The following is a 26,498-nucleotide window of genomic DNA, read 5'->3' as shown; positions in this document are numbered from 1 at the left end:
CAACACTGAGAGATCGGCTTCTGCAGTGATGCCAACAATCTTATGGGTTACCAAGTAGCAGAGAAATCCTATATGGGTGGATTTGTGCAAACAAGCAAGTCTGCAGCCTGCAGAAATCCTGTTCCCTGATAAATTATAAGGCTTTGCCAAGATTCGCTTGGAGAGAAACACTGTAGCAGGGAGGTCTTCAGAACTTTTGGCAGATTTCGGCGGCTAAATGAAACTCGAACGCAAGTAATCTGTTACAATTTTGAATATAATGAAGTTTGAAAGAAAATACAAGCCAGAACTGGAAAACTTAATCAATATGTCATTGTATTTTTGCATCAATAGACATTGTTTGAAAAATAGCTTATTGCTATCTTGGCTATTGCACTGCAACAAAAAGAAATGTTTGGAGTTGTTGTTGAACTAAAATGAGTCTGACACCCCATGTGCTTAATGATATCTCAAATAAGTTCTTGGTCCAAAGGTCCAAATATAATCATTATGATTTATACTGCCCCTGGGCATTAGTTTTTAGAGTTTTCAGGTTTCATCTTGAATATGGGAGATGTTGTTCTTTGTGTTTCCCCCAGAACAAAACCCCCAAAAATATTTGAAATTTTGAAACAATGGCATTAAATCGTCTTTTGGATTTGCTTCACTCTCTGTTGAGTCGGGGCCTGAAAACAGCGAGCAGACAGTTTGGACCGTGAATATAATTCCCAGTATTGATTTCTCTCTGTGCTGTGTGGAATCAGAGGTTTGTGTTATGAAAATATGTCAGTGCTGGGATTTTTCTGTTTACTGCAATCAATACTCAGAACAAGCTGACAAAACTCCCTGGAAACTTTCTTATGATCATATAGCAGTATTGAAGAAGAAAAAAAAAAGAATGAAAACCTGAAAAAGGAAGTGTTTACTGAGAAAAGGCTTCTCTGTCTTTGTCCGCCATTTTATTTTCTTCAGCCTTTCAGAGCATAGGCCTATGTGAGATGATAATATTAACACTTGGTAAATGAAACTCCCTGAAAAATATTGATTTCACATTTCTGCTGGCTGCTGATGGAGCCGTTTGTCCTGTGAAAACAGCAAAGAGAAGCCTCCGGCTACATTTGAGCAAAGAGCCGTGTTATTCCTGCTGCTGCCCTCAGGACGTCCACCGTCATCTCCCTTATCCACAAGTGACAGGCAGCGCAGACGCCCAGCAGCCTCTCATTTTTTTATGCCATGTTGTTACAGCAGCACAGAGGAGGATTTAGAGCAGATTGAGGAGGTGATAGTGTGGTGGCAGGATGTACCCTGGATGGCCAGTTTTCACTTTATTTTCCTCCAGTCAGTCTTTGCTTTATCTGCTCTCATCAGGTGTCGCGCAGACACAATTGTTCCAAAATATGTCGAACGCCTCGGCGCCCTGGACCCTGTTCTACCATTAACTTGTCTTCTGTCCACCCCCCCCCCCCCCCCCCCCCCCCCCCCAGGCCTTCCCGGCGAGGGCAGGACGGGCAGCCAGGGCCCACCCGGTCGGCCCGGGAACGCGGGTACTGCAGGGAGACCAGGGAATCCAGGAAGCTCGGGACCACCAGGCCCACCTGGATACTGTGACCAGAACTCCTGTCTGGGATACAATGTGGGAGGTAAACTGCATTCAACTTTTATCCAACTGGAGGGAAGACTTTGACATCCTCATTTATAAGTGCAACACACTGCAATATATAAGTCACTTTACTGTGTTAGTATAAAACACAATTCATTACATAATAATTCTGTTACTCTGTAGCTACTCATTATCTGCTTATTTTCCAGTTACAGCACAGGTGGCCGCAGGAGTACTGAAAATAATGGAGTTGCTGAAAAAAAACACATTAATCAGCGCATTTATCTGCTCACACCATTATACTGTATGGCATCATACGGAAATGTGTTTTGTCCTCAGACGACACTCTCTTTCTAACCACTGGAGAACTTCAAACCCAATGCGCACAGATTCAAGTGAGCCAGAAATCATGCTAAAGAGCATCTGTGCACTTCTGGAAAAAAACATCCAGAGACAAAGATAAACCAGAACCACAATGACGTGGAGAGTGTAGAAAAGAGGTGATCAAATTGTGTGTTTTAAAATTAAAGCACATTTTGTCCCCATAGAGAGGATGCAATTTAAAAGAATAATCAGATACAAAATTAAACTTGTTTTTCCATGATTTTTTTTTCCTGTTCGCATAAGTGCTGTTGGTGGGTTGTGAGGGCTTCAGAAGCACAGGTGACCTATTCTCAACCTTGCACTTGAACACCTCGCCAAAAGACAGAGTGCAAGCACTGCGTTAGAAAGCTGCAAAATGTGGTACTGGCTCTTGTTAATGTTTGGGTTTTTTGTACTTTCTGCCCGTGAACCACAAAAAAAAAAAGACATTTATAATGGAAGAAAAAGTCTGATTTCAACCACATTTTAACACAAATGTTTTCGAGTTGACGTCAGTAGCCTGTAGATTAAACCTTTCCAACTCCAGTAGGTGGAAATTAAAAGCATCACAGAAGAGCACATCTAATACATTTGTGTACACACTATAGAATAGCTTTTATCGAAAAATCAAATATCAGTTATGACGCCCCTTAATTTGAGGACGTGACGAACTTTGAACAAATTGCTGTAAGTCAGATGCCCCCCACCATCACCTTACAAAACTTAATCTGCATTGAATCCTGAATCATGTTCATTTTACATACAACAATGGCAGTTGAGAAATGTTGTATTTTTTAAATAGATTACTCAGTAGATTGACTCACTGCTCATTTTATTTGTGCTTCGAAAGTTTTGTCAACTGAAAATGAAAAAACAATGTTTTCCTGAACAAAGTCAAACTGTAAATAGCTCGGCTTTAGAAAAACTTAGACATGATCATGTCCTGTTTAGTGGGGGTTTTATTTTTTGTTATCTGAGCAAATACCATTTTAAAGACTGTATTCAGCAATATTTGCTCCTGAAACTCCTATTTATTGTATATTTCTGATAATTCTTTGTCAGGGTCCTCTTAAATGTTGCCAGCCCACCCAGCCTTCCCATCTAATAAAGCAGTACAGAAGTGTGAAATATAGTTTTCACAGTGACAGCTGGCCCCGAGAGGGTTGTTGTTCTTGTAAAAGCTCTCAGAGAATTGGAGCGTAATCTGACTTTTATGGTTGTTCCACTGTGAAGTTTATACATTCATGTCCACGCTGATGGATTAAGAAGTTAACAGGCCAACGCTATTTGTCTTTGTCGAGATCTCATAAAGTATGCCGTCACATTCCTACACACACACACACGCAACCTTGAATATTCATACCGATGAAGACCTTGCTGGACGCTGCAGTCCATCTCCGGTCATCCTGATGATGTATCATCTGCTAAAAGTGCGTGATGGATGAGACGTTACTTCATCCATCAAAACCAGTTTGTTTTATAGCATCAAACTCACCAAATGTTTTTTTTATGACTTACAAGACTCCTGTATTGTTATTCCTGAGTATTGGCGTATTAAATACAACCTCAGTGACCACTTCAATGGATGATAGCAACTTTCAAATGAAGCATGTCGACCGTAAATTCCTTTTGAGCTTAAATGATGCTGCACTTTGTGGATTTTAAAGGTCAGTGTTTTCCTTCCCTGGCTGTATCCTTTGTAATGCTGTACACGGTTTAAAACTGTGTAATCAGGTTATAGCGTGACATAATGTAGCTCAGGTACTGGAGTTCACCAGCCGGCGTCTGAAAACAAGAACTTTTTCTTCATTTAGTTACTTATGATATGGGAACACAAAAATTTTTTTTAACAAATATGACAAAGATGACAACTCTTTGCAATAAGTGATAAAATAGCACAATTGTTAAACCTAAATAATACATGTGGATTATTTGTTACATCCATAGGTATATGATTTTTATTCCCCCAAAGCTGAAGGCGTCAAATGTGCAGAGGCGTTGAAATATAATTTGTAAATGAGTATTACTAAGTGACACAAACTTTTAACGTTATTCAGACAGGGAGCAACTGTTACACACCCCTGCCTTCTGAGCCAGATGAGACTTCAGCATGTTTTAAAGTGGTTTCACACTCGATTTCAGCCCGTCCCAAATGAATTATTAACAAATGGGACATGTGTAAGTCCTAGGTTGTGCAGTGAGAGGCGTTCACAGATCTTCTGACAGTGCTGCTTCAACCTTCAGCTACTTAACAATTAATAAGAAGGTGGAATAAAATTATGCTATACACCCAAATTATTGCAAGAGATTCACATGAAGATTTTCCGGCCATTTTCTCTTATCTGATGTTCCTCCATACATGGAACAGCCACAAAAACAATGGCTCCGTACTTGGTTAGCTGGATGAATTAATTCTGTTGGTGCCTCTGCTGTAGATACAGTATTTCCAGAAAGACATTGTTACTCATGGTAATTGATGAACACTGTAGTGCTTGTCACCTCTGAGATCTGTGTCGTGCATTATAGAAATGCCTAAAATTGCACAGTCAGAAGAAGGTATTAGATCACGTTTATCAAATATATGCCCTGAGGACAAACAGCAGCCCACCAGATGATTTAACCTGGCCCGTAGGATGACCTCACAACAGATAACAAAACTGCAATTTATCGTTTATTTACTCATTTTGTGTTAGGAGGCAAAGTTTAAAATGGCATAATGTTGAAATGACACTTTTTAATGTTCAAATTGTCAAGGCTTTAATATAAGTTGTTGAGTTAAAAAGTGACCCTTGACAGCAAACATCAGTGTGATCGTATGAACCCTCAGAGGATCGTATGAACACGACATCAGACCGACAACCAGAACATGTTGAGCTTAGCGTAAAGAATGAAAACAGAGAAACAAGTTGTTTTTGAGGCCCCCGATTCAGGAGTTGTTGCTTGCGGCCAAGAACTAATCCAACACGTAGCCCTCTGAAACCTTCACTTCACAGTCTGTTAGCACCTCTGAACTGTAGACGTGCTGCAGCAGTCAGGCTCGCTGTTTGCCTCTGGCGCCAGTCTTTATGTTAAACTTATTACCTGCTGGCTGTGCTTTTATATTCACAGTGCCACCCTGCCAGCGGTATTGATCTCTCATTTCACAAAATATGAGCATCCTTTGCATTATAGGTTTTATTAAATCTAAAGTACCGAACGCAGGTACATAAAAAAAGAAACTCTACGAGAGCAAGATTTATATGTTCCAGGAATATTGTAGCCCTTACTTCTGACAATATATGTCCCCGCTTTCTTCCTCCAGTGTAGACGTACACATGCTCTGATACTGTTATATTTGTGAAAATGCCATTTTGAGAAGTTACTGCAACAAATAATCTGTGTTACTCATGTGGCATGCTATTGGTTTTTTTGGGGAGGGGGTGTTGGAAATCTTTATTTGTACTTTCTTGTGTCGAGAAAGAGAAATAACGATTTCCAGCTTTTCAAACACTATGAATGTATCAATAATTGTTTGAGCTCAACTCATTGCAAGTATTACTTGGGATCAAGATGTGTTTTTCTGTTTTTCAAAGAGAGAAACTGATCCCACCACTGATTTCTTTCAACCTCTTAGAGCTCATTCAAGTCTGATGGGGAGTTGTGTCCAGGGTTGCCAGGTCTGACAGACAAAAACATGTATGGTGCTTGTGAAGTTAAAGTATTGCAAACACTGCTAAGTGTATAATAATTTAAAAGTTACACAGTTATTCAGTGTACTTGCTTTTTTTTTACTGATATTTGGTCAGATTCTCAGAATGACTGGATATTCCATGTAAATAAGTCACGTTCTGATCTTTTTCATAGATATTATTTGTATAATTTGCATTCTAAATTGCTCTGCCTCTGCCCAACCCAGGAACGACAACAACAACAACAATAATAGAATTGAGTAGCAACACAAATAGCCCAACTCTGGCAACCCTGGTTCTGTTAGTGGTGGTTGAACGGTTTAACTCTTTGGTGTCTGTGGGTTTTCCTTCCTGATAAAAGGTAACGTCTTCTCTATGACTCTTTTCTCCCCTCCCTTTCTTTCTGGTGTGAAGTTCAAGAGGACTATCGGAATGATTACTGAGGATCGTCCTACAATCATCTTCTTCTCCTTCTACTCCTCCTCCTCCTCCTCTGCCCAGTTCAAATAAAAGACACCAGAAACTGAGGGATTTGAAAGCTCTAAATACTCTCCTAAGGCTGCCATATTTCCCAAATTGAATAAGTCCTGACACTCTTAAGCAGCAACATTTCCTGCAGCAATCTGTGTTTTTTTTCTTCTTCTTTTATTTTGTTAAACCAATTCCTGAACCGTACCTGTATTTACTGTAGGATCACAGCCACAATTTGAACTGTGGGTGGTCTTATGATCAGCTCCAGGCATCATTCCCCGTGTCTGGTCTGTATTCACATCATGTCTGAATTCAGTTCTACCATTAGTTAAGCTTTTTGATTAGAGCTGCTTCGTTAAACGGGCGCTTTCCTCATTTGACTGTCTCAAGGACAAAAAAAAAAAAGGATCCGCTTACCGTCCCACAAGACCAAACAAAAACCCCACAATGCCGCTCTCTGTGACGGCAGGCGCCGCCGATCTCCGTGCCATCTGTCAACAGACACTCGTGTGCACAATGCTTTTCTGCAGCAGCCTCCTCGTCATCCCGCCTCAAACTCAAACCTCGTCAAAGCTAATCTCATCTTTCAGAGCCAGATGAATCGCCTAAATAAAGATGAATGGCTTTGATGCTGATTGGCTGCTTTTATCGCAGAACAACCCCGCTATCTGAGCATCTCACCCACTGTACGATGGGCAGAAAATCTCAATTATACCCAACAAGTAATGGGATCTTTTTCATTTCTAGAAAAATGATCACATCAGGGCAATGAAGGGTTGAAATTAGATTTTTGATTTTTTCAGCTTGATGAAAGCATTTGTTCATTAATCCAATTTTTGGGGATTTTTTGGGAGTCTCAAATCTGCTTGTTTTGTCTCAACAAGCTCATTTCACCATCAATGAAATGAGAAGCATTAACCGCTGACTATATTGACCTGCTGTGAAGTTTCATCTCCGTGTGCATGCGTCACATTACTGCTGTGCTTCCTTCCAAACACCCCCACAGCTCATTTAGTAACCTTTTTATTGCCCTCCTGCCTCCATGTTGCTTTTAAATGGTGGTGGCATTTATGGTGGTTGTGGCCAGGCTTCAGTTAACCCTTCACTAGCATGTAATTGCTGCTTTGTGTCGGCTGCGGTTATCCAGAAATATAAAGTCCGGACTGACTCCAGATATTCCCACAACCCCAGTCCAACAGTTGCCTCATGGTGGCTACCCGCCCTACAACCCACCGTACAACCCGCCCCACAGCCCGCCGTACAACCCCGCTGCTGCAGGGGCCTACAACTACCAGGGACGAGAGGGCGAGGAGGAGGAGGAGGAAGAAGAGGAGGAAGAACAGGACCCTTATTACCGTGGATATCCCCCTCAGTACTATCCCCAGCAGCCTTCTCAGTTGGCGTACGGTCACCGTGGTTACCATTCAGGCCCCACCCACTCGGAGGACGTGGAGGTGAGGTCGCCGGGCGTCGCCAGGAGGTTTTCGCGTGACGCCGTGGAGGAGGGTAACGAGGAAGGACTGTAGGAGGAGGGAGGACTCACCTGAAGTGCTTGAGCCCTGCACGACACGCACACACACAAACGGCTCCCCCCCCCCCCCCCCCCCCCATGTGACTGTAAATAGCTCTGTGGACTGTTGTATGATATCTCTGTAAAAAGGGAGGTCCAAAAAGTGCCTGATCAATGTTGTCCAGTTGTGACGTAAAAGGTAAAAACTGTCCAAACCTCCACAGACTTCAGGACTGAATCCTCGTTCTTTGTGCGACGCTGCATGTCTCCTTTCGAGCCGACCACCGAGTGTGCAGCAGGATATGTGTGTCTTGTTTGGTTGAGAACGATGAGCTGGCTGCATCAGTACAGGCCACTTTTTATATGATGAATCATGTGTCCCCCCCCGTTTCCATGCTGTCTTTGTTTCGGTGTGTGAAATAGCGTGTGTCCAGTATTGTTCAATTTGCGTCTCTTTACAAGTTCTTCTGGCTAAAGTTTTATGAGTTAAAGAGCTCATGAGATAAAAGAAACAATGTTCCCTGAGCCTCTTTAATTTTTTATTAACACGTTTGTTGATCAGTTACAAAAAGATTATCAAATTATGAATGAACTTTTTTTCTTTTCAAGGCATTTCCTCAGTTTCACATCGTTTATAATGTTATAATATAATGTTCCTTTAATGGCGCCTTCAGATCACAGCTCACACTTTCGGGGTGTGCAATGCACATCGAGCGTGATTGGCTCCTGAAAATGTCCATCAAACCTGGCACACACCCCCTCTACTTTGAAGCATTTTTACTGCAAAAATATGTAAATACATAGAATAAAATATGACTCGGACACCATTTCCCTGGGTCTTTTTTTCCCTCCTGATATGAGAGATAAAGATTTCCTTTAAATTAACATTTTAATGTAAAACTTTGACAGTCGTTTCATCTTGTCCTGTGACGTTTCATCATGTCCTGTGACATTTCATCTTGTTGTCACAAAGATGAACGATGTCCGATCTCAGTGGGAACAGAGCAGTGGCGAGTTGCTCGGTGTTGCCACCTCACATTTTATTTTATTTCTCTTATGCAAATTGGGGCCTGCTCACTGTGGGAGCCGTTTGCTCACTGGCTGAACTCTGACCTCCTGCCAGAATGAGACCTGGAGCCAGTTATTATTAAAAACCAGTGTGCCGCCTCTCGGTGAAATCAATAAGGACCGAGCTGAAGTGTAACCCTTTCTCCCTCCTGCACTGCAGTCTGCAAAAACAAACGGTAAATATTTAGCCGTGAGCCGGCCCACAGCCCAAATTCAATGTTGAACGTGAGAAGCTTTAATGAGCACCGTCTCACTACCACACCCCTTAGTCCATTATGTCCCTATTTATTTTTTACTTTGTTTGCTTTTATAACCAATAAATCTGAATTGAGACTACAAAGTGGTGTTTTAGGTCATTTGTTTCACAAAAAAAGGTTAAACAACTCCATTTTACAACACTGATGTAAAAAGGCTACTTGACAAAAATAGGTTCATTAAATTGTTTATTAGCCTATATTACAGAACATAGAAGCACTGATAGTTAGAAATCTCTATGGAAACACCGACAGGAGATGAGGAGTCCCGACCAAAGTCAACATTTTCGTAGGGAGCACGCTGATGGGCCAAATGTTGTCATAGTAACACATTAATTGGTTTCACCGCGAGCCTACGAACCTTCAAAAGCAGGATCAGCTACAACAGATGTCATTTTTATGGGCCAGATCTGATCATTTCATGGTTGTATAATCAGAGGGAAAACCCAAAGAAAGTGATTTTCTCTGATCGGAGCCGAGCCGCGTGGTGAAATCACAGGCTGTTCTCGGATAAATTCGGGGCCGCTGCGCTCGTGTCGAGCCGAACGCTGCTGATGGAGAGGGCGGAGGTCTTGTTGACGCGGTTTGGCGTCGAGGTGAAATTCACACGGGACCGGAGAAACTGTGACAGTTTTAAACTTAACTTGATTCTTTTACAACCGCACTCCAAGACATGGTTGTGTTGGTATCAAAAAGAGAAAACTTGCTGCTTTGGTCACGTCGGGCATGCCTTATTTCATTTCATCTTGTACTCCAACGGTCTGTGGACGAAACACAAGGTAACGCATTAGTATGGGGAGGCATGAAAGTCTGCAAAAGAAACTGATTACAAGGAAATACATGGATAGAAAGTGACGGATGAGAAACTGGGCAGATCGTATCACTGTTTATTTTTTTGCCTTTTCAAAATGAGTTCAGACACAGCTTCCTCTTTTTGTGTTATTCCCCTTTAATTTCGAGCAGAGATCGCAACAGACAGATATTATCAGAGCAGGCTGTGTTGGGCCTGATACAAAGTAGAAAAAATTGTTATTATCTAATGTAATAGCTCTGCTATCAACCTCTGGATGTTTACGTTGTCGCTTTGCCGTGTCTGAGCGCCTGTGTGTGTGTGTGTGTGTGTGTGTGTGTGTGTGTGTGTGTGTGTGTGTGTGTGTGTGTGTGTGTGTGTGTGTGTGTGTGTGTGTGTGTGTGTGTGTGTGTGTCGGGGGGAGTTTATATGCCATAATAATCTGTCGCCTCTACTCCGAAGGTTTTTCTGAGAGAATATTAACTGTGTGTTTAATAAAGGGTAACGATTGAATCGCCCTCGATGACCTCAACCCCGTCTCCCTTGACACACGCGTGTGCACACACACACACACACACACATATACACATATATATTTGATCAGGAAAATGAGCAAGATGGAGCCCGGGTGAATATTAACTAGGGTAGGGCCCCATCTCTTAAATAAAATAGGATTAGTTTGACCTTGATGTCCACACGGCAAGCGGCCGGAGCGCGCGAGCTGATTGGCTGAGGGGATTGAACCAGTAAACAATAAGAAGTGGCTCATTTATCACAGTGCGCACACACACTGACAGCAGTGCTGAACACAGTTGAGACATGCTGTACAGATCACTACGAGGCACAAACGACACTGACTGAAAGGAAACCGCCCTACTGTCTCGGCTTCAAATGTAACAGATAACCACAACAAATGTGGACTGTCCTTTTTTCTCCTTTCAATCACATCTGTATGTGAAAGATTAAAAATTTATGTGTTCACAGAGATTAAAACAAAGAATTTCAGCTGCCCATGACGATAAGTAACCATGCACATTTGGATTTTATTTAACCAGGTTTGGAGATTTCTGTATCGACTCTAACACAGAGGAGATGAATGGTGTTATGTTTGTAGTTCACACACACCGGCTCTGAGATAATACTTTTAGAAAAACTCGACTGGATTATCTCCATTCACAGTGTCGCTGCTGCTCAATCATGACTCATTGACATGGTATTCATGAGGACTGTTCCTTAAGGAGAAAGTAGCTCAGATAAACAACAAGAAAGCAGGACGTTGTTTCTGGATGCACTATTGTTCAATTCCCACAAAAAAAAAAATTATTTCATTATTTTTTCGAGTGCTTTTGCAAATTATTAAATACATTACACCATTTTAGAAATAGCATTTAAAATCCTTTGAAAAATGTAATAATACATAAATAAGGACATTTCTTTGAAATAACAATTGAAGAGGTACTATGTAGCACATTCCCTCACAGACATTGTCATGAAAAATGCATTCTTATTGTATAGCATTATTAGCAAGTTATTACATTCCTCTCTCATGGCTAAAATTATTATACTACTGGGCATTATTATGTGCTATGGACCAAAGACTCAAATTGAAAATCAAAATAAATCAAACCAAAATGTGCTAGAAACCACACAAGAAGGTGATGTATTTGTTTAATTTTGTGCTTTTCTTGCACATTTAAGACAAACAACTACTCTCGACTACTTTCTTAATGTTTTTTATGCTTTAAATGTCTTGAATCATGTTGAGGTGGTTAAGGTATGTGATGAGGATGCCCCCCCGGGAGGAGGCCCTGTGGTCTGACCTGGACCCAGGCATCATGTTCCAACTGGTCTGGAAGCAGTTTGAGCTTCACTCAGACGAGCTGGAGGAAGTTGTGGGGCACAGAAATGTCTGGACTCCTTTGCTCTCCACATTGCCACCACAACCCCATGTGGACTAAGCAGGAAATAAGTTGGATGGATGTATATAACTTTTCTTTTTTTTAACATATACACCTTCATTGGTTTATTCTGTCAAGGACTTCGTAACTTTGCACTCTGTTAAGGTTTATTATTATATCTACTGAATACCTGCAGAAGATTCAAACAAGTGCAGGAGGAGAAGGCTTTTTCTCAAAGGTAAATAAAATCAAGTATTTACAACAACACAAAAGTCCTGAATTTATGATCTGTGAGTGGTTAAAAAAAGGAGCATCAGAGGAGCTCGGCGCTCCTGTAGAAGAGAACTGAGGCGCTCAATGCGGAAAACAGCTGGAGGACGGACGAATGGCCGGATTGATGGAATAATAAATGTGAAGGCTGCCGCGGAGCGAGTGAGGGGCATACGCTCTCACTTAACCCCACAGAAACATGTTTGTCGCAGGTGAGGCTGCAGAAACGGAGCAGCAGCATCATCACGGCAGCCGACCGCGGGTCACAGTGTCAGCCTAATCTCCAACCAGAAAATACTTGACTCAGAAAAGCTATGAATATGATTATGCAGAGTAACAGATGCGCTCCCTCACACCCTACAGAGAACGTGTGTTTCCAAACAGCCAGGAAGTGATGGAAACCAACTGACACTGACATTCAACCGTCTTCTGTGTCGAGGTCTGACACCCGGGTCACGAGGAGACGGTAAGAAAGAGAGAAGCCAGCAGGGGGACAAAAGCTCACATTTTTATGTGGTAGTTTGCATGAGAGCTAGATTACAGTCAGCAGCTATGAATCACGCAGCCGTCCGTCCTTGTTCTCCATACAGAACATCACAGTGACAGTCACATGTGTTTGTCGTTATCATGAAAAATGGGGCATTCTTTATTTCCAACATGAGAGGAAAGTGTCCAAATAAAACCGGCTATAAAAAGCGATTGGCACACTTTGAGAGGTGGATATATTCCTGTGTACTTCTGAGCAGCAAAGAGTAGTTCGATGTTGGTGGTTCGATTTCCCACTCTCACCCGGTTCATATGTTGAAATAACCTAAGACTGGAAAACTTCCCAAAACAGAAGAGCAGCTTTTTCAAAAGCCCTTTGAGATTGCTGAAGCGATAAAAAGACAGAGGAAAAAGTATATGTACGTATAAGCTGTTGACTGCTGACAAGTTCTAAGCGAGGGGTGCCAAATGAAAGACCCATGGCCCAAATCTGCCCACCAGAGGGTCCATTTCCGTCACAGAACTGCAAATAGTAATTGTACTTTCTGATTCATTGGCAGGGGATCACATCGCTTCAGTGGGAGTAGCGTCCACAAACCAACACTGAGACACGAGCTGAGAGAGTTGTCATGCACCAGTGATCGCGAGATTACAGTGGCCAAAGTAATTTAACACCAAAAACCATACCATGGCGGTGAATTTAGGAAAACATGCATATTGAAGGTTGCAAAATTCCCCAATAAGAGGAACCTGTTTTTGGACCCTTCACTGTATTTTGTTGAGGTTTGCAAAAAGAAATTAACAAAGTTATCAACAAAAAAAAAAAAAAAAAAAGGATATTTACGGCTCATTACATTACCTACTTATCACCCCGGCCCGACCGGGATCGTAGTGGTTGTATGTATCTTCTGAACTAAAATGAGTTTTACCCTCAAGCAGTAAGCAGATTGAAAACTAGTGCAGTGATTCAAAACATCTTTTTACCTGAAGTTTCCAATTCACCTCCAAGGAAGGCTGAGGCCCCACTCGCTGATATCTGATTTGCAGAAACATTCTAGTGAAACTTTACACTGGTGGACACAGCCAGTCATCTCTGCTCTTGCAGGGAGTGTCTTATTATTCTGACGACTCTGCAGTAGTTGGATACATCAGGTGATGAGACCAAGAACGGCGTGACAGAATGATCTGCAGCTCAATGTGACAAAGACCAAGGAGCTGGTGGTGGACCTGAGGAGGAACAGGGGTGCCTGTCGCCTCCATATTTGAAGGTGTATTGACAATAAACTGGACTGGGTGAAGAACACTGAAGCCCTTTACAAGAAAGGCCAAACCCACCTCTATTTTTTGAGGTCAACATCTGCCACACTCTGCTGAAAGTGATATGCAAGTCTGTGGTGGCGAGTGCGATCCTCCCTGATATCTGTCTGCACTGGTCAACTGGTTAATACTGAGAGAGACACCACACACTGTGTCTCACCTCTGAATTAAAACAGTCGACATTGTTTTTATTACCCTCACAGATACAACCTTTAAAATACTTAAGTGTGGTAACTGCTGTGTCACAGAGCATGTTGGTTTGGGTCTGCACCCAGCGGCTCTTCAGCCTGTGCAGTGGCTCCCTGGAGATTTCACATAATTACATGGAAACAGTGTTATTTTTATACTGTTTGTTTTGTCCTCACTTGTGTTGCACAACAGAAAGTCTTTCAAAGTTTCTTGGCCAGCCAACTACAAATAAAGCCAATAAAGGAGAAGTGTGAGTAAAATGTGAACAGATTCATTTGCTTTCAGGTCATTTGCTTTCAGGTGCAGCTTTCTATGTTTGATATAACGGCTCTAACTTGAAGCTCTTGAATTCCTTGATTGCAATATAAACTATTGTTTTTGTACATATAGCAAGACTCTACTTGAAAGTTTTGAATTGTGTTGCGTTTTCAAGGTTACATATGTTCATCTGATACAGAACAATTTTGATTTGTGCACAAATAGCTTATTGCGAAGCTTTTGCACTTCTGGTTCTATATCACCCCCTCCTGGCTCATCAGTATCAGCACAAAACAATCACTTGTTTCACCCAGTTTCTCATCTGTCACAGGGATTAAAAGATGCTGCAATGATTTTTGGTGCAGTCGCTTGAAAAGCTTCTTTGCATGTGTGCTCTATATGTTTGTACGTACGGAGTCCACAGCCTGGGGAATGCATCCATCTCCTCCTGCGTGTACTCGCTGAGCTTCCTGGGGATTTCTCTGGGCTGAGGCAGCTCCTCTGTCAGGTTCGCTCGAATGTCATCTGGCAGCTCCTGGAGAGCCAGTGGATGGATGGAGGAGACGTTGAAGAAAAATGTAGACGGGACAGAAAATTAGGCAATAGGCAGTTGGAAGAGATTTTAGCGGCGGTGACGTGAATAAGAAGCAGAGCGTAAAGGAAGCGGTGCGACAGAAGCGGATCAGATTCTATTTGCAGACTTGAAGAGGCTTTAGGGTCCATCAGACTGCGGTGCCGACAGAGCACCTCGTTAATATTCATGGGAGTGGGTTTTGCGCCTACAGGTTCATTTAAAGAGCGAGCAGAGAAACAAAACTAGGAGACGGAACTGCTGTGAATAAACAGCAAACTTTTGAAAAAACACAACCTTGCTCTGCTTGAGCGGTTCTGAATTGCGGATGATACTGCAGACGAGGCTCAGAGACGCCATCTGGCAGCAATTAGAGACGCACACTTCACACGATTAATCCTGCTGTTCAATATCCACTCAGGACAAACAAACAGGTACAAGTCCTTTTGCTGAGTTTTAACACGGGCCAGCTCATGAGTTACCACAGTGATCCGACCTGTTATCACACTCATTCTGAATCTACAGTGGTTATAGTAATTACATTAGTTAATATTTGTCCTGGCCACCCGGGTCGATGAACAGCCTTGCAAGAATTTCTTTGTTCTCCCCTTTTAAATCATTTCAGAAGCTGTGATGTGTGACGCTGCTTCTCTACAATGTAATTTGCAACCAATCAAAATAATAGGAAACACGGCGAGTGTTGGCAGCAGGGAATTATTGCCTCTGCAATTCACTGTGACGAAGGCGCACATCTGTTCCCCTTTAAATCAGAGAGTGTGACAGGACAGTTTGAAAACTGCAAGGGAACGTATCACTCACATGGGGTTGTAATTCAATTAAAATAGCATTTATTGAACGGGAATCTTTTAACTCAACGCAGAAAATACTGCGCAAGTACCAGCAACAAATGGTCTTGAGGTTACAGCCACATGGGGGTGTGGTTCTCCTCACCAGATTGAATTTAATAGGTCGGATTCCCAGAAGTTAGTAAAGCTCAAAGAGCAAAAACTGAATGTCTATTCAGCTGCCAAATGCTATACCATGCAAAGCAGCTAACTTTTACTGTTGACAGTTTTGGTGAGCAAGTAGCTTTTAATCATGAAGTTAATCGAAAACAAAAACTGTGAAAATCAAACGTTATCTCGGCTCCCAGACGCTGTTCCACATTCCGCAGCTATCACCTCACTATTTCTATTAACACCTCTGCAAACTCATGGTACATAGTCACAGAGTGAAGGTGAAGATTTAGACAGTTTTGTAAGGAGTAAAAAGATACTTCTTATTTTAGTGACCAAATGTTTAGCTGTATTTACCAGCTTTTTTTTTTTTTACTTAAATCAGGGGAAGGGTGAGAAAAAGTATGAAAAAAAGAACATGGTAGAAAGGAGTTAATGCTAATATTAACTCCAACAGTGAGCAGCATTGGTCAAAGCTTGTAACGATAAAAGATAAATGTATTTTATAAGTCAGATTCTATAACATGATATTGGCAAATCCTTTCTCACACTGTGCTCGCTGTCTGCCTGAATGATGAAAGTTCAGAGTGATGAGATGAAACGGGACTCACGTCTTCGGGAAAGATGTGTAATCGCTGCATCATGGAGCGCCGCTTCAGGTTCCGAGGCAGCATTCCGTAAACCGCCAACTTCACAATCTGGAGAGAGGAGGCGCGTTAGAAAAACACTGTCAATCCAGTGACGGTTGTGGGGCAAACAAAACTCGTCCTGCACAGTGCTTTCTCTGTGTTTTTCCATGTTTGCTGGTAAAGCAAAGGTTTCTCAGGGTGCGAGCGCAAATGTGAAATCAGCTTGGACGAAGTTACTGGCCTGAGATATTGGATGGAAACATGGAGGAGAGATGCTGGACGGAGCCTCTGCTGACAAATCCTTCATCTGTTCTACTCCATGACTGCTCCAGCGCTTGCCAAGCCTTGGAACTTCATTTCACCTAAATCCCCATCACGACCCACACGGTGGCCGTCGGCAACAAGGAGGGAGTGTCTCCTGGTTTAAACCCGATGGTTCCGTCATCACGTGTTTTGTGGATTTTTACCAACGTGCATTCGATGCATGTCGACAAAACGCCAACAAATGCTTCTCTGCCATGTGGTGGTTTTGTGGTATTTAAGCTAAATTGTTAAAAAATAAATTCTAGCCCAGGCTCTTATGAAGAGCAATCCCAGACAATCCCAGGAAACACAGATAATCTCAGCAGCATGCTCCACACAGCTCCTGCAACTGCATCCAGTGAGGCAACACTGATGTTGGATCTCGTTTTCCCATAAAAATATCAAACCCATGTGAGAGCAGCGTGGGCAACTTCGACTGGAGTGATGGCCACAAAATATCCCTGTCCACTCCTCCCGGGCCAAATTATAAAACAAACAAACAAACAAACAAAAAATTATACTGTCACATTTTGTATGAATTGCAGTTTCTCATTTAATGAAACAAACTATTCAATAAAGTTTATTAAATCAATCATTACCTCAAAAAATATTTAGAAAGGCAGTAAACATTTCAAATTAGGATAAGTTTGTTTTTCTTTATGTTCTTCATTTGTTTTTTTCCTAACGTCTTTATGAGGCTCCAAACAATCAATTTCTATTTCTATAAGATAATCCCACATTAGTACAACGCGGGGTACAGCATACAACAATAGTTGGTAAATCTGCTCTTTTCTGGGTGAACACATGCCCGACTCGTGAACCTTTCTGAAGATCACTTTCTGTTAAAAGTATGTTTTCCTCTTTTGTTCATGCTTGTTTACGTGGTAAAAAACATTGTACTGAACAAAAGATCTTGATTATAAGACAAGCCCACTTCAAGAAGGTTCGTATTTGGGCAACAAAATCTTGTTTTTATGAAGACATACACTATATTTTCTAAAACAAAGATAATAAAAACACATGAAACAGCTGTTGTGCACATTCTTAAATACAGACAACAGGGTAAGGACACACACAAGAAAATACATGCACACTTAACAGTGCAGCTTTCCTCTACTTTATATGCAGGTGACAGAGGTGTCCAAACTACGGCCATGACTGTAGGTCATGGCCCACTGTAAAAAGGCTCACAGCAAATACTACACTGAATATTTACACTTGACCATATTGTATTTGTCAGGATAAACACTGACTGGAGATTCCGTAAACTTATGAAGCTTTCTCAAATGCAACTGACCGGACGGAACAGAAGCGGACAACCTGTGAGGAGTTACAGCTGACGGGGCTCCAGCTATGACTGACAGTCGCTCTCACGCTCTGGTTCTCGTACCATAGCGTGTGAATGGCTTGTTAACAACACAATGCAGGTCCATTCCCTCCTCTGACCACCAAGAATGACTCAATTACACACACCCGGCTCAGTCGGGTGTCCGCAGATCAAATCCAGCAAGTTCATCTTATTTCTGTGGACCTCCTGCTGTTGTTATGCAGAACCTGGCAGTGAGCTGAATGTTCAACCCAGAATATAAGACGACAAAGTATTCAGACCCGTTTCCAAGAAGAAGAAGAAGAAGAAACTGTCTCATATTTCCCCCACATCCATTATATTTCTGTCTAGTTTTATGGGGGGCAGTAAAAACATAGACAAGCATAGTGTAGTCCCCTTATTGGCTCAGGAGTTGTTGCTCCTCTCTTTTGAAAGTCTGGATATAAACTACCATAAGAGTGATGTGTCAGCAATAGTATGTGGGTTGCATCAAGCCACGAACACAATCATCACCGTCAATGTAGGACGCTGTCAAAATGAACTTTACACTCGAGTCCTCAGCCCCAAATACAATGAATATGCAACACAACTTAAACCCTAGGAATTATCCCGGAACTGCCACTCTCATTCTGAGCTTCAGGAACGTACCAAACACCAGCACACATCCACGCCTCCTTAATCCCACTTCACATTAAAATGCATGAGCAGCACATGTGAAGACAGGGATAAGTGTCAAACAGGGAGAGAAATGCTCTGCTCAGCATGTGGCCCACACAGAAACTGTCCTAATCTCTAGGGTGTGGCATAAACCAAGCATACAATGTAATAAAAGCCCATTGTGTGCCATTTGTGTAGAACACTCTCTAAATAAGACACAAAAAAGCAGTGGCTGGTAACACTCACAGCCTTTGGGTCCTTGTGGTGGAGCTGGGTTGCAGTGACTTGTTTGAACCCACCTGGATACCTTGGAAAAGACAAAGAAACAATATAAGGCTTCGCTCTGTATGCACAGAGAGAGGTGGTGGTTTGGTTCCTACCACACAGAAACACTTTGAGATAAAAAAAAAAAAAAAAAAGTAGCATTACATCTGCACACCAGTGACTAATTACAGTGTTTTCAACATGTACGTCAAAAAATATTTCTTCTCTGTAATTCTTAGTATATTTCCTTTTATTAGTGATGGTTGATCTAATTCTGTCCAGAACTTTACATGCCTATACCATACTGGTCTGAGATGTAAGATAACCATGAAGTTGATATTTTGTCATATGTGTGACAGATCTTGTTTTTATAAAAAAAACAACAATCAATATTCTTAAATAATTATAATAAAGGCATGGAATTAAGAGATGCTTTAAAAAAAAAACATTGATAACAGTATACAGACAAACTTGAGAACGCTTAAGAGTGCAACTTTGCAAAGCAGATGTTTCCTCATTACACAGTTTTAGATAGTCGACAGACTCAAGTGTCCTCTGCCTCACACAGATCTACTGTCTCGCGGCGGTGCTCCAGTTCCACCCACAACGCATTATCCTCACAGACATCCAAACTATTTGTGATGCAGCATTTTAAAGCCAGCTTGTTAACAACATCTAGCACCTGTTGCTGCCAAATTTTTTTAAACCCATTTTCAGAAAGAAATACACCGTCTTGGTGGTCTTTGAACCACCGTGTCACTTTATTTATTATTATATTATTAATGTTTTAATATTAAAACTATTTCCCATAATATTAATCTGCATGTAGTGTGCAATTCATTTTAAAACCTTTCAAGCAGTCAAAGATTAGCAGTGCACTTGATCCAGACTTCATTATGGCTCCAGATAATATGTTGTACTACAAGCAAACATGTAAGAAATGTCACTGACTGAGAGCCTCTGTTCAAACCATAAGACCTTTGAGACTGCTGACACACATAATTTATATTGGTTTCCATGGAGCATTTATTAAGTGAATTACAGAGGGACAGAAAACACCGTATTGGCAGATCAGGCCATACTGCAGACTTACCCCGTGTGTGAAGAGTAGACTTTCTGCTCCCATTTGTTCCCAGAGAAAGCAATGTGTCTGGAGTTGATTATTACAACATGATCACCACAGTCACCTGAGAAGATGTTTAGGACATTTGTTTTCAGGCTCGTCATTATAAAAATGAATACATACAGTAAATAAATGCTACAGATAGACAAAATGCTTTGAGACCAACAACAAGTAATCCAGGACTAAACATGTAGTCTTTATAAAATATATGAACCTGAAACATTAGTTACAAGCTTACAATAATATCTGCTTTGTCTTGCACTGCCACCATGTGGCCATTGAACACCACAGCACGCTTTACCTCCGAGTTTGTTTTCAGTGTGAGGGTGCAGTTTTAGTTTACCGTAATCAACATGCGACTCACTCAGTGCGTGATAAATAGGTTTGTGTTTCCCCTGCAGTCGGACAGCACACATAGTGGCGATCTTCCCAGGGGGCTGCATCCTGGCATCGATTAGGAACCAGGAACGAGCAAAAGTTGCCCATTGCTGAGTGGCAAAGAAGAGAAAAGACATCATAGATTTAATATTATGACGAAGATGTGTCTCTGTGCAGCATATGGTAGACATAAATAACACTCACGTATTATAAATGAGGTGGGAGATTCAAAGAACATTTGTTCTATTTTAATAGAACAGATTTTTGTTGCGATAGCTCTTGATTTTAAGACACCTGACAGGGAGTGTCGATGAGGCCATTTACTCTTTAAAAACGATGCAATTTTATTCAAAGCGGTAATGTCTTCAAAACTGACAGTAGATGACATGTTTAAAGCATCCTGCGAGTAACAGCATGAGTGCACTATCATATCAAAACGTAGTAGTGTTATATTTAATTGGTTATAAAGGGTTCTTTAAATTAGACTGACCAATACTATGGTTTTAATTGACATATGAAGAGTCGTACTGTGTAGATATAATTATTAAACATTTGTATTGCGAGGCTAAATGTATAACTTAAATATCAAGAAAAATAAATCAATTCAAAGATTCGTGTTTTAGATTTAGATTCGTCTAAATACAAACTTTGTTTACTGTGGTGTGAAAATAAAGATGCAATATCGAACGATGATGATATTTTCAACCCTTCTTGCTGATGTCAATGTTTATTTCTAAGTAAACATATCACAAATGAACATTCTGAACTCTTCCAAGACTTACTATTCTAAAGTTAACCCATTTACACGACTCTCTAGTAAGAAGCTATACAGTTTTGCTGGTTTATGACAATATTGCCATGATAATAACATTTTCGAGTTGCCATAACTACAGATAAAATTATAGGAACTTATCAACTTTGAGATGAGATTCATCCTTTCGCGTTCAAGTGATTTGACAATAACTTAAAGGGACAGTGAGTTGAGCTTCTTAATGCTTAGCTTGAGTAAATAACCGATTTAGTAAACGAACAGCTTACGAATGAAAATAACAAAAAACATATTTGTTGACATTTTTTCCAAATCATTTTGTGAAATGCATGCACGAAGCCACCGACTGTTAATTTTCTAACCAATCTCAAATTACACCGCACAGACACGGCCAGCGCGTTAGCATCCAGGGCTAAGTGCAAACGTTCCGTACTCTAAACACACGTGTCGTTTAAAATACGACCTACAAACACAGAAATCAACACAATGTCGCAATTATGTGACAACCTACCTGTGCTGACCTGGAGAAACTAGACATTTTGAAGATATTATCAGCACATCCTCAAAATATTTGACCCTTAACATGCGTTGCCGTCCGCTTGGTTAATGTGCTCGGCTGAAACAAGACAACACAGTTGCACATTCCTTATTGTGTTTACATAATGTAGTCCAATATGATTGTATGTAATTATTGTTTTAGAATACTTCAATAGATATCGCTGTATTAGAGCCCACATTTGTAGATTTTCTATTTGAATTTATGTCAAGTGAAAGTTTCCACACGGTAATATTTTCTCCTCGCACCGTGACATAACTTCCGCACTTCCTGTACGTCACGGCGAGAGCGCGGGGGAATTTGACAGGCTGCAACAACAAAGTATCACCAGTTTGGACTTCTGCATATTTCACAACCGTTTGAACAGAAAGACTGTCATAAAAGATCCCGGATCAAAAATGAGAAGTCTCGAGGAGGTGCAGGCCACTCTGGAGATCGCTAAGCTGAAGGAGGAAGACTTACAGAAAACGATTCATTGCCTGTCGTTTGGCGAAAACGTGTCGTCGTCAGATTACTGTCTGATGGAGCTGGACGACACTCTGTGCAAACATATCGAGGCTGGGCACAGGTGAGTAGATAAACACCTGCAGTCATGTCTTTATTCAGTCGGGTTGCCGTCAACAGACTTCCTGCCGCAGTACTAATACTACTCTTACTATTGGATGTCTGTCCATTCATATTATATCGCAATTTCAGGGTTCAGTTCAGGATCGTCACAATTCAGCTGCTCAATCAATAGCTGATCCACTTTCTAGCTTGAGTATAATATTGATTAGAAATGGTCATACATTCTCTATTGACTAAGTATCCCCTCGTGCCTCCAGTTCATCCATCCTTCCATCTTCTATCCCACTTTACAGTTCAGTGGAATATCTTCCAAATGTTCTGATAACAATAAACACAAAATTAGTCATTATTAATTCATCCTGGTAGTGTAATTTAATACTCAAATACTCAGTACCCTATTAAAGTTGTAGTTGCTGTACTTTTTAGAAAAAATGGCCATTCTTAGGAGGCGTAACACAAGATGTTTATCCTAAAAACTCCTCTAGATTGCTCTGGCACAACCTCCACAAGTAGCAGGGTCCATGTGTTTTTTATGCAATGTAATTAACTATCTTTTACTTTCTGTTCCAGTCTCATAATTCGTGGGGAAAAAGATGAGCGTGCTGTGCTTTGTACTGAGGACAAAACCTTTGATCTAAAAATAGCCGATACATCCAACCTGCTCCTCTTTGTTCCTGGTTGCAAAACAGCAGATCAACTAACAGACACCCAGGAAAGCTCCCATTTGGTGCATGCTCAGGTATGGATACACATGCCTTCCTCTGACTGATGGTGAACAGTTCATACCACAAGATTTTGTATTAAGGTCAGCGTCTTTCTCTTGTAGATCTGGGGGTTTTGTAATAGCTACTGGGAGTTGAGGAAACAGCGGCCTAAACTGAAGAAACTGAAGAAGGTCCTCATGGAGAATCCTTATGAAGGACCTGTGTTCGCAGGGCAAGAAGAGAAGACGGAGAACAGGGTGACTACATTTCACTGTGTAATTTATGACACTGCTACTTGTCAGGCCTCTGTCATCATTGTCAGAATGACAAAAAGGTTGAAAGTGTTGATGATATTTCTGTTATTACAAACTCAAAAATGTTATTGGATATGTATTGGATAAGAAATATTAGATGCAACACTGACTGATACGCATCTTTCTTTGTGTTTACTCTCAGTGACAATAAGATGACAATAATCAAATGACTAGTGTCGCCCTCCTGTAAATATTACTTTACTGTTAGTAAGGGCTGTACTCTCTTTTTAGTATACAATGCAGGATCTGTTGGAGCGGATACAAGCCAGTGAAGAGGAAATAAAGACCCACTTGGAGACCATTCATGCCTGTCAGATAGATGGTAAACACCAACATTTTTATCAACATTTCTGGAGCAACCTATGCATCATCAGGTTTATCTCACTTATACCACCACAGACACCCGTCTGACGTATAAAGAGAGCATCTTCCTTTCTTCCCAGGCTACTGGCGTGTTTTGGACTTTGATTATGAGATGAAGTTGTTTGGTCATGTGGCTCAGCTGGTGGACTCCGAGTCCTGGTCTTTCCACAAGGTTCCCCTAAAGACGAGTCTGGAGGAGCTGAGCCCTCTGGAGCCCCGGTTAGTCAGTTGGTGTGGTCTTAGTGCTCACTGATGATGATCAAAACTCAATGTTGGTCGTTGCAAGTCAAGGAGATTCAAAGTGATTTGCTGAGCCTTAACTGCATGGTCCTATGATACATGTTCCACAATAACATTGTCTTTGGTGTCCACAGAGAGATGATTGAACACTGTTTGAACTGCTACGGGAGGCGTTATACTGAAAATGGTAAACAGAAACCAGCTCCATTCTTTGATTGTCCAGAAGATTTTGAATGGCTCGGTACTGACAACTTCATGTCCTTCTGCACAGACGAGGTGTTCTATGCGCTGTCTGAGGATAAAGTGTGCCGAGGCATGGCGCTAATGCTGCTGCAGAACGCGGTCAAGTTCAACCTGAGGGAGTTTCAGGAGGTCTGGCAGCAGAGCGTCCCGGAGGGCATGAGCACTCGTCTGGACCAGCTCAAGGTGATCCAGTAACCTCTGAGTAACGGAGAGGTGGTGAATCTTCAGTATTAGTTGTGTGTTTGTTCACAGAATTATAAGAATAATGTTCAAAGCCACTGTAATGTCTTGATTCAAACATCCAAAACAACTCAAGTTATCTAATTTTGTGGTTTTTGCATTGTTTAAAGAACTTCAGACGGGTCAAAGCAGCAGGAAAAAATGTGGGAATTGGGGGGAATGTCTTGTCCCAGCGAGTGAAGGATGAAACATTAATTATTTTGATGAACTGAATATACTAACATAAAGGCTAATTGATCATTTGAGATTGGCTTTGGTGTAAAATCGTAGATGGAACAGTTAAGACAGCTACAGATTGTATTAATCTAATTTAAAAGCACCTAATTGGCACGTCATGGGTTATTGCTTTTTATTGGACTTGGATCCCAACAGCTTTTGAAGTTGATATATTAAAATGTGAAAAACATCAGGAAGTGCGAGACAAAGCGTGTGTTTCGGGCAAGTATATTTAAAACTCTGGTGTGTTCTCCTACAAAGATGAGGCAATTTGGTTGAAGTTCTGAAATCTCTGATCTAATTCACTGTAAATGTTTCAGAGCGTCGCCCTGGTGGATCGCAGCTCTCGTCCCGAGACCATCTGCCTGCTGCGTGTGGAGGATCTTCCCGAGGATACACTGGAGCGCTTCAACCACCTCTTCACTCTCAGAGAGAAATGGACTGAAGACGACATCACCCCGTACATACAGTCAGTGTCATATTATGAACAAACAAACTCTTTCATGACAAAAAAAAAAAAGCATGTGATTTAGAACAGGTAGAAGAGTGATCTTGTCCATTCCACTGTGTGATGCTTCTTCTCTTCTACCTTCTCCTCCCCCAGGGACCTGTGTGGTGAGAAACAGACGACCGGAGCGCTCCTCACCAAATACGCTCGTTCATCGATGCAAAATGGGATTAAGGTTTTCAATTCCAGGCGTCCAGTAGCTACATGAACACACACACACACTGAAAGATTGAATTTAAATGGAGACGTATGTGGTTGTGTTTTTTATATCCCGTGTTGCAGTGAACCCACAGTTCAGATCAGTTATTTACCGGTAAACATGCGTGCTGGCACTGGAGATTTGGAAATGGGAAGAAAATAAACCAACCTTGAAATCCAGGTAATTTGTCATGAAAGTAAAAGTTAATCTTTACTGTATGTTTTTGTTTATACACAATGATGCCTGTAAATAAAGAAGTTGTCATTATTACGTGTGTGTTTTTGTGATTTCGTTACAACTGTGGTCGTATTTCCTAAGATGGACTTTTTCCTGTATTCATAAAGCTGCATGATGGTGTAGCAGTTAGCACTCTTGCCTCATAGTGATAATGTCACTGGTTTGAGTGCGGGCGCAGCATTTTTGTTCAGAGTTTGCATGTTCTCCCTGGAATTGGGTCTTTCCAATTACTCAGGTTTCTTCCTACAGTCCATAAATGTAGTTTAGGCTAATCGGTGGTTCTAAAGTTGGCTGTAGGGGTGCGGCTGTGCTATATAAACCTGAGATAAAGTAGAAGCTGCAGGAAGGTAAATTACTGCCTGTCTGAAGCAGCCACACATCCTCTCTTAGTCCCCTTTTAAAACCCTGTTATTCCTTCAGTGCTGCCGATTTTCTCCCGTTTGTTTATTCAATAGAGTTAAAAGTTGTACCTTAGTTTGTGTTGTCAGAATAGTTGTGTCCGGTTTTAGTCTCGAACTTCCAAAAGTTATTGACCTTTAAATTGTATTAACACTATTTATTATATAAACAGAAATTTGGATGGATCACACTTGGTGGTGCTATAGAGATTGTCCACCAGGTGGTGACGAATGCATTTGAATGAAAATGAGTTTCAAACGCTTATTCGTATTCAACTGCTATGAGAAATCTGTTCTTGATTTACCTGCTCGACATCATCTGTAAAGTAAAAGCAACCAAGTCACTGCAGGTTGAATCTGATGAAAACTATGCATCTTGAGGAAATTAATCACTCATGTGACACGCTGAGCCAGTGAGTCCACAAATAAACAATTGCTAATCCACTTCAGTCTGTTACAGGTTGTAAAAATAACACGAGTTAGGCTGTGCTAATACGTTGTGGGAGTGAAGTCATATTCTGTGCCTCATATTTGATTTATTTTCATTACTTATCTACGGAGTGTTAGAAAAATAACTGAGGATACTGAATAACAGCACAATAAATCACGTTGTCC

The 26,498-nt window shown here is 41.3% G+C and overlaps 3 protein-coding genes across 5 annotated transcripts in view; 2 read left to right on the top strand and 1 right to left on the bottom strand.

Annotated features, from left to right (window-relative positions):
• The window catches only part of col14a1a (collagen, type XIV, alpha 1a), a 144,597-nt gene extending 135,612 nt beyond the window's left edge, over positions 1-8,985 (top strand). For 2 of the 3 annotated variants that reach the window (XM_080501029.1, XM_080501028.1), the window contains 2 exons: positions 1,464-1,619; positions 6,025-7,337. In XM_080501029.1, coding sequence (XP_080357155.1) covers positions 1,464-1,619; positions 6,025-6,053 — 185 coding nt within the window. In that variant the 3' untranslated portion in view covers positions 6,054-7,337. Of the gene's footprint in view, positions 1-1,463; positions 1,620-6,024 lie in introns of all 3 variants that reach the window. The other variant, XM_080501030.1, reaches the window with a different exon arrangement.
• An 86-nt stretch (positions 8,986-9,071) lies between these two features.
• On the bottom strand, positions 9,072-21,708 carry mrpl13 (mitochondrial ribosomal protein L13). Its single transcript, XM_080501538.1, has 7 exons — positions 21,610-21,708; positions 20,316-20,439; positions 19,922-20,015; positions 18,811-18,871; positions 16,260-16,346; positions 14,535-14,656; positions 9,072-9,674 (listed from the first exon to the last, which is right to left on the bottom strand). Exons 1-7 carry the CDS (start codon positions 21,634-21,636, stop codon positions 9,650-9,652), a joined length of 540 nt encoding a protein of 179 aa, XP_080357664.1. The 5' UTR covers positions 21,637-21,708; the 3' UTR covers positions 9,072-9,649.
• A 344-nt stretch (positions 21,709-22,052) lies between these two features.
• dscc1 (DNA replication and sister chromatid cohesion 1) lies at positions 22,053-25,257 on the top strand (the record flags this gene model as incomplete). The annotated part of the gene is made up of 9 exons (XM_080500957.1): positions 22,053-22,222; positions 22,792-22,960; positions 23,048-23,182; positions 23,471-23,561; positions 23,683-23,821; positions 23,977-24,029; positions 24,114-24,268; positions 24,862-25,010; positions 25,146-25,257. 9 exons carry the CDS (start codon positions 22,053-22,055, stop codon positions 25,255-25,257), a joined length of 1,173 nt encoding a protein of 390 aa, XP_080357083.1.
• Positions 25,258-26,498: the final 1,241 nt, after the last annotated feature.

The sequence above is a fragment of the Blennius ocellaris genome (genome assembly GCF_963422515.1).
Source record: "Blennius ocellaris genome assembly, chromosome: 8".
Classification (NCBI taxonomy): Eukaryota; Metazoa; Chordata; class Actinopteri; order Blenniiformes; family Blenniidae; genus Blennius; species Blennius ocellaris.
The sequence above is the reverse complement of the archived record's forward strand: the minus strand, read 5'-3'. Positions and strand labels throughout refer to the sequence as shown.